The sequence below is a fragment of the Atta colombica genome, unplaced genomic scaffold (genome assembly GCF_001594045.1).
Source record: "Atta colombica isolate Treedump-2 unplaced genomic scaffold, Acol1.0 scaffold13, whole genome shotgun sequence".
NCBI lineage: Eukaryota > Metazoa > Arthropoda > Insecta > Hymenoptera > Formicidae > Atta > Atta colombica.
In genome coordinates this window covers 580,727-589,943 of record NW_017259217.1, presented here as the reverse complement: position 1 = coordinate 589,943, position 9,217 = coordinate 580,727, and the positions used below count along the sequence as shown (strand labels likewise).

General features: G+C 36.7%; 1 protein-coding gene across 2 annotated transcripts in view; it reads right to left on the bottom strand.

Annotated features, from left to right (window-relative positions):
* Positions 1-8,469, bottom strand: part of LOC108684259 (tyrosine-protein kinase CSK-like) — a 9,348-nt gene extending 879 nt beyond the window's left edge. For both annotated transcript variants that reach the window (XM_018188490.1, XM_018188491.1), the window contains exons 1-5: positions 8,237-8,469; positions 6,218-6,261; positions 1,160-1,644; positions 352-1,005; positions 79-274 (exon numbers count right to left, since the gene is read on the bottom strand). In XM_018188490.1, coding sequence (XP_018043979.1) covers positions 79-274; positions 352-1,005; positions 1,160-1,614 — 1,305 coding nt within the window. In that variant the 5' untranslated portion in view covers positions 1,615-1,644; positions 6,218-6,261; positions 8,237-8,469. The remainder of the gene's footprint in view (positions 1-78; positions 275-351; positions 1,006-1,159; positions 1,645-6,217; positions 6,262-8,236) is intronic.
* Positions 8,470-9,217: the final 748 nt, after the last annotated feature.

The window sequence follows — 9,217 nt, the reverse complement described above, 5'->3', positions numbered from 1 at the left end:
TTATAATCGTGAACATAGACTGATATATATATATATATTTTTTTTTTTTATTCGCCTATAAAGTTATAATATATTTACGTTTTGTTTTAGAGCCTCTGGTGCAGTCCATTTGATCGGTAGTTTTCCACCGTCAAGAGAAAAGTTTTCATCCCGCGCCAGGCCGAAATCGGACACCTTGGCGGAATTATCCTCTGCTACGAGAACATTTCTCGCCGCTAAATCTCGATGCACAACATGTCTGGATTCCAGATACGCCATACCGGCACACGTATCGCTACAATATATCAAATAATACAATTAATATACAGGTATTTTATAGTTGGCAAACGAATTTTGTTTCTGTTTACGTACTATGCAAAATTAATCTGATCCTTTTTTGAAACATGTAATCTTCCTCTCGACCGCAAATAATCCACCAGGGATCCTTTGCTCATATATTCCGTAACCAGGTACATGTGTTGATTATTAAAAACAAGACCGAGTAATTTAACCAGATTATCATGAATCAACGAGGTCATTAGGCTCGCCTCGGCTAAAAATCTCTGTGCCGCTTCACTGTTATCCTTCAGCATTTTTACCGCGACCCTTTCCCCTCGATAAACGCCTAGCAGTACATCCCCAAATTCCCCCTTTCCAATACACTCCCTTAACTCTAACTCATGAGTCTGAATCACCCAACCGGCTTCTACAAATGCCTTTGGATCCACACAAAAATCTTGCTTGCCCTGTTTCGGCAAAGATTTCATTAGCTGCGTACACAAACCATCCGCGTCTTGTTCGTAATGCTCGACCAAGAGCGCCAGATTTTCGAAGAATTCCTCATCATCGATCGTTAATTGGTTGTTTTTATATTTCACCCTGTAGTGCTGCACACGTCCCTGGTAGCACACACAAAGTGTGTAATCCCCAGGGAAATTTGTCGACTCTCGAACTAGAAACAAGCCATCTTCTCGTGGTCGCAACAATCTTTCTGCCGTTTCCCTCGATATCTTCCCATGAAACCATCTGTATAGAAAAAACAATTTCGAACAGATAAAGTATGTACGTAGTTTTTTAACTATGCTTCTGCATCGATTTTGTCGCATATCTCAATATATATTTCTCGTTTTAGATCATTGTTATATTAGCAGATATAAACTAAGTCAATAATGATACATACGGCATAGCGTTCAGTTTCACTTCATGTCGTGTATTAGCTGGCAACGCGGTAGTGTTGGCGCCCGGATTAATGACATTTGAGGTGAGAATTACCGGCGAAGACGTGGTGTTCATGTGTGTCGTGATATTCGACGTGGTGACACTCGAATGCGTCGTCATCGTCGGCGACACTGGATGGGACGGAATGCTACCTGTAGTCAGGTTGGAAGGAACACTGTGTTGTTGTTGTTGTTGTTGTTGTTGTTGTTGTTGTTGTTGTTGTTGTTGTTGCTGCTGCTGCTGCTGCTGCTGCTGCTGTTGCTGCTGCTGTTGCTGCTGTGTGTTGTTTTGTATGAGAGGATGAGATGTTACGTTTGAAGGGATAGTGTGATGATTTTGATTGCCGTCGAGCTTCGCTTGCCTCGCTGGCGCTGACACATTCGGGTATCCGCCACCCGCATTATGGTACGTTGGCATGGCAGCTACTACACAGTAGGCTCTATCAACCTATGAAGATGAATGAAGAGCATTCATGAACTTCAGGCATCATTTATCAGCTTGCCTCATTAAATAAGATGCTTTAGTGATGTTCTATCCGTAAGTACATTCATAACTCGTGTAAAAGTAATGCAAGCGATATAATAAGAATGCGAAAATGATAGTTTATAACAAAGTATGTATTGTAGATTCTAGCTCTCTTCGTTTAAAAATTATAAAAAATTTTAAATATTTTTAAATATTTTGAAATGCGTACAATAATCTATATACAATCGATTTTGTTTTATACCTTCTTATGGACTGTATATTTTAGGATTAATAGACAAACATCTCCTATTTTCTCCTATATCGAACATTAAATTAGATTGTTAAACAGTCACGTATTCAATAGATCTTCTCAACTCTTACCCGAGGATTGTCAACTCGAGAAACTACGAGTGAAGTACCCTTGGCAAGAAAAGCCGATTCTACATGGAGAATTCTACGACGGAACGGAGAATCCCATAAAAACATGAGCGAGGTGCAAAGCGATCGATCGACAATGTTTACAGCGAAGACAACTCAATTATCCCGGGCGCGACGTAATACATGAAAGCGATAATTAATAAAACTCATTAGGCGAATTGAGTCCAATGCATATTCAACTAGTATATACGTATCCGGTAAACCGCGTGTTGAGTTTTAATGTACAGTAGTTAATCTAAGTGCCTATTGTTTCAAGGCGCATACACTATCGCGATGCTCATCCGCCGTATTACGATGCGCTGCACAACCATACATGGAACGTATGTGATAGGTGAGTCACACACCAGCCGTGTATTTTTTCGCGACGATTGTAACACGAATAAGCGTGGTAGAATAGGTCTATAATTATCCCGAACCTGACTAAGCGACATACAATTTCCACACGAAATAGATACATTTCTGATAGAAAAATTTCTGCTTCAAGAAATCATAAATCATTTCTGAAGTATTCGAATACGTTTTATTATATTTCAGTAACAGAAGCATCGGATAAAATCAATCTGTCGAAACGATGCGAAAGACGTGCGAAAATATTCCTGCCGATTGAGATAAATGAAACGTACGTAGAAAGCGCTTCGTAACACTGCAGGAAAATAGCTTTTAAGGGAAATACTCAGCTTTCCGGCAACGATTTCCCAATGCTATCCATATTATCAAATGCGGTAACAAGAAAAACAAATCCATCGCATCAACAAATATTGAATAATTCAAATACTGAATCTATCCTTGGTCGGGCGTCTGCAAGATAGAAAAGAGAGAGAAACGAGCGAGTTATGTCACGTAAAAAGGTATAGTTGCAACGAAACACGATACGTAAATCGCTTTGTTACGTAAGTTCAAATAGTTGCATTTCTGTCATGTGCTTTTCCGCCGATATTTCGAAAAACAGATAAATGATTAACATCGTCAAAAACACACAACATGCAGAAAAGAAAATGTTAGATCGAAATCGTTTATTATCAAAAATATATATGTATATAATAATACCGAGTTTGCGATAAACTATATAATTCGTGTCGCACTTTAAAACAAGCACGTAAAAACTACGATAAGACATAAAAGTTAAAGGATTTTATGGGTCAAATATATAAAATAGAACTACCTTTTCTCTTCTCTCTATGTTAAAATAAAATTTCGTGCAGCCAAAAAGAAAAAAGGCAGTATCGTGCCCGACAGGCGCGAAACGCCTTGAATATCAATATCAAATCTGGATGCGAGGTGCGTACATGTAATACACGTTCCATCGCGCTTGTCAGGTAACCCAACTGCACGCATAGATTTCAGGCTAATGAAATTTATTATCGGCTGCACGCGATGTTAATTTTTACCGATGTGTAACATGTAAAAAGAGCACTACACAAAACTGTTCTATCGCGTGCAATGAGATACTTAAAAGAGTTATGTACTATATATTTACAATCGTTTATGACTCAAACTATTTATGCCTTCAATATCTATGATTCAGAGAAAATGCGTATCTCCTGAAACTCTGCGTAAAAATTTAATAAATAAAATATATCATCAATAAGAATTATCGCGAAATAAAAAATATTCTCGATTAATAGAGAACAATTGTTTTATTATAAACGAAAATTCTGCTTTTATAATAATGTTTTACGCAGTAAATTATTAATACGATTTATGGACTTGCATAGGTACTTGAATGATGTCATGTAAATATATAGATCGTTTATTATTTTTAGAAAATGATATATCTTTTTATTTTAGATATATTTGATATAATATATTAATATATTACTTTGTACCTCGTGCTAGTAAAGTAGTTGAAGTTCTATCTTTTCACGTTTATTAGAGAAACGCAAATCAAGACAAATATTCTGGAAGATAAATATTCTCGCACGCTATCTGCGAAGAGAACGAAGGAAAAGAAATTTGAAGAAGCCTCGTTACTTAATGACAACGATACTCAATGTACATACATATAAAATATCTCGGAATACTCAAGGGAAATAACAGCATGATGCAGAGCTTATGTTAATTTCAATCAGTCGCAATAATTATGTGGTTCATGTGCAGATTTCAAGACCGACTCGGCAATTTTTCTATTTACATCAATGTTTTTCAGAAACTGTAGCTCATCGATTCACTATCGGAGTGCCTTATGCGAGCCGCAAACCACAGTCTATGTCGCGCACATTTCATCAGGAGCAACGTTCATTTGCATGTGGAAAGCCTCATCTATCGACGAAAAAAGATATTTCTATGATGCGATTGTAGTCCGTGTGAATACAACCGTGAGCTTTCAAGGATGAAACAATAACTTAAATAACAGTGAGTCTCGTAACTTCTAATAAATAGGACGAAAAAGATCTTCTCGTGTGAATAGCACTACGAAAAAATATACGTACTAATATTCATATTTAGAAAATTTTTATGATAAAAAATATTTTCCCAGAGAGAGAAAGAGAGAGAGAGAGAGAGAGAGAGAGAGAGAGAGAGAGAGAGAGGATTTATTATACTTTCCTTGATATTTACAACATATAGTAATTAAAACTTGTATAAAAATCTAAAATGTATATCAATAGACTTTTCTTGTTAATCAATTTGCGAGAACTTTTGAAAAATCTACTTGAAGATCTCAAATGGATACAATCCCTATCATCGGAAAGAATTTTTCTGTTTGTTAAGTATATTATATACTGAACTGAGAATACATGACTAAAGATCGTTTATGAGACAAGATCTACGATTGCTAATTTCGCGAAAGGTGTGTTATACGAGGCTCGTGCCCGGTCGCATGCGTGCCTGGTCGGCACGCATCCTATTAATATCTCGCGAGAGAGCATATAAAAGGGCATAAATGCAAAAGATGTAGAGGGAGGGACAGGAAACCGGCGACACAGAGGTAAACGGGTGCGTGCAACAGATTCGCGCCCGCGAATACGCTCGTTGTTGCGTGCTCTTTAACAGTACACGTTACTGTACCGTGACCCACCACCGTTTTCCATCTGACGTTGTCTCGCACATGACTCTCCGAGGGACAAACCTCTCTTCCTCTCGCGCGGGAATGCTTTCTTCCCGGCTTGCGAGAACTTCCGAACACGCGAAGCGCGATGGAAACTTTTGTGTCGAAACACGAGCCGCAAGGGGCACCTTGCGTGTCTGACCGCGTTGACAGCCCGGATAGCTCACTGATGTGCAAATGAGACTGCGGAGATCCGTTTTTTCATTAATTTCTTTTCTATAATTACAATACGACATATATCATCGGGCACGAATTCCTAAAGTATTGTAATTTTAAATAAATTCATTTGTCCTTTTAGCCACAAAACATTTTATTGTCTCCTATCTTTGAATTAATTACTTCTCAAAGTTAACTATCTCATTATGTAATAATAAAATAAACATTACGTTATTAACCGATCTAAAAATAGATAATATATAAAATTAAATAAATAACAGATTATCATGTGTTTAAGATTTACATATCTTTCTTCTAAAAAGAATAACATTCAGATCATAAATCGCTCTATTTCTCGTTCTTATCTATTATTTCTCCTTTAATTTACCTTTATATTTCTCAAATCTTCTATTTACACACACACACACACACACACACACACACACACACACGCATGCACGCACGCGCAAGCACACACACACACACACACACACACACAGGTTTCATTTATATCCCGTCTCTTAGCAACGTCGACGCAATTGAAGACGAGTTGTCCAGAACGACGTCAAGTGTCGACGTAGATCATATCGTGGAATGCGTGAAATGCGAATAGAAACGCTACTACTGAATAGCGGGATCAAACACCCGGTACTTGACTCTCGTATAAAGGGAGAATTGAAGTCAATACAAAAAGCAACATTTGTTTCTCGTTTCTCGAATCTCTCATTAGCGCGCTAACGTTTTGCTTTGATATAAAGTGTAGGCGTTAAATAGAATGGCATTGCTAATACCGAAATTTCTGCTGTTCGCTGTTTGTAATATAACGGATTAATTTCTTTGCATTATCTCTCAAAGACGATCAATTCACGGTGCAATAAAAGGATTAATTTAAGATGAAATATCTTGGAAGCATACCTATGCTTTGCACCGAGTATCCATCTTCCGAAAATATTGCTCCTCTAAAACAAAAACAAAAAGTATCATCAGCTACAAACTTAGGATAATTTTTTATCTTAATGTCTAAATTTATTCTAAATATTTTAAGCATTATGCTAAATCTATCTTTGAAGAAATCCAAAAATAATAAATAACTATGGATTACACACATTAAAGCTTGTGTAATTGTAAAAAGACTAGAATGACAAATAGTAAATAAATAGTAGATTCAACATTGTGAATATTTTTAAAAGAGCGTATACATACATATATTGACAGATTATTAATAATACATGAGTCGCATACTCAGAAGATACAACATGATCGTCTTTATAAAATTGTTCTTTCACGTAACGACCAAGTTGTTAAAAAGTTGTTTTTAGAAACCTACATTTCCGAGATATCCTTCTCAGATTGAATTTAGATAAGAAGCACAGGAAGCAAATCGTTCGTGTTTCGGCTGTGATTTGGTATAGGAACGTGGAAAAAATGCACGGGAAGGAAGAGTCTTTCCATTTGTGGCGCGCAATTAAGCGCCGCGCGCTCGTGCAACTGTGTTATTCATCGCCCGTTAACCATATAATTAGCCAATTGCTAATTGCCCGAGTTCACATGAGCCTGAGCAACCGGGGCCAGTTTGCCTGGCCCAGGCGCATTAATCACTCGGTCATCCCATTTGATCCTCCTCTCCATACGAATTGAACCAGGTCAACGTAATGTCAGAGTAGAAATGTGGAACGTTTTGGCCCAAATATAACATGAAATTATAAGGAAATCTTCTCGGGAGTCGATATAATAAGCACAAACTAGCAAGATTAACTTCCTTTTCTTTATTTTTATAAGCTCTCTCTGTAAATACATGATATAATTTAAATTAAATTAAATATAAATAAATGCACACTGATCCTCTGCCTCTTTAATTCTTTAAAAAATATCAGAAGAATAATTTAAATTTAATTAACATATTAACGTAAATTAACATAAATTGGAAAATATTGATATGAAATAATTCAAAAATTATATTCCGTATTCCATTTACAATTTCTTATGATAATTATATAAAGAAACTTATTCTGAATGCAGTAAAAATAACTAAGTTAAGAAATTATGTGTAAATTTCTTATTTTATAATAATTAAAGAATATCTTCTATTCTTTAATTATTATAAAATAAGAATTCTATTCTTAGAACATTCTAATAAGACTAAATATGAAAAATTGATCTGATTTGTTACAAAAATTTAAAGAAACTTATTTATATATAAATAATAAATATATATGAGAAAATTTTTAGTTGTGAAGCAGACGGTTTGTATGTTTAGCTCAATATGTTGAAATCTCCACAATTCTCTACAGATAAATTATAAAATTTCTTATCAATTTCTGCTGTTAACATATGCAATATCTTATATACTTCTAAACATCATTTTAGTCAAAATTATTAAAAAAGAAAATATTTTCGATAATACATTAATTCGATAATACTAAAGAAACAAATTAAATGGCGATATAAAAGAAATAAAACAAAAGGATGTATTCACATAACATTTTTTCGACATTTTCTTCACGACAGATCAGAACTCAACGTGCATGATTAGAAAAGCAACCGTTCTAATTGAGAAAACAGACGTGGGCTTTAAATCAGTCGACGGTATGTCGCGTCGGTCCAGTTCTGTCATTTAAATACCGCCCACTGAAAGTGACGGAGAAAAAAATCATGTCCGGAATATAACCAAACTCTCCCTGCCGTGCATGCATCCGTGTGTGTGCGCGCGCGCGCATGTGTGCGTGGTGTGTGTGTGTGTGTGTGTGTGTGTGTGTGTGTGTGTGTGTGTGTGTGTGTGCGTGTGCACGCGCGCGCAAGCTCGGCCCTTAGGACGTGTGGAAATCGTAAATCACAGATCACCGGTGCGGATCGACGACGCATGTTCCAGTGTTGCACGTTGACGACCCATACACCACGAGAACGTACCAATACGCAAATGCGATTAATACGCACCTAAATCCGTTTGCGGCGAGACGAGCAGTGCAGGCGGAATGCAGCCGCATTCACTTGCGGTCGCACAAACGACCACTTTCCGCGCGGGTGAGGCAGATGAACGTGTGACACGTTGCGAAAGTAGTACACGTTTGCACGCGCGAATATTCATGCGCGAAGACTGCGCGGCGCGATCGCAGACGCAAACACCTTGCGAGAAACGTCACTCACTCACTCACTCACTCGAGTCAGGCGGCCATTTTGCTACGCATGACCTGTGCGAAAGAAATGTCTTGATGTGTTGACTCGAATACGAAATCTGAAATGCTTGAAGTTACTCGCGCTAGTAACAATAGTAATACCAACCAAGATTTTAAGAATTTGTCCTGGAGGAATATCCTTTTTTAAGGCCGATATTCATAGCCTATTCTTATTTCAAGACCGTCTTAAGTAATGTCTTAAGACGCTAATGTAGCTCTCTGATTGGTTCGTGACTTCTTAAGACCATACTTAAGATGGTCTTGAACATAAGATCTGACTATGAATAAAACCTACGGCCTAAAAACTACGTTCCAAAATTTCTTCTCCGAAGAATTTACTCTATATACTACAGTATACGTTATGTATATTATATATTTCGAATAAAATTTTCCTTGAAGAAGTTTTGGAACATAGCCTAATGCCCGTATTCATAGTCAGAGCTTGTACTTACTTCCTTAAATTTGTCTTTAAATGCTCAGTAACAATGAAATAATTCGTAGAGTATCTGAAGATAAATTTAAAGAAGCCTTAAATCATTCTCTTAGATCTTCTTGCGAAATTTGCAAACAGATCTAATAGATAATTGATTCTGTGAATGACGAATCTTACGTACATTTTGCTACATGGGACATCACCCTTAAGGTACAATTATATGTAGCGCGGTACACTGTACTGACCAGTGACAAATTCACGTTACTAAGCACTTTTTAATAGAATTAAATGCAATTGTTAAATAAATCC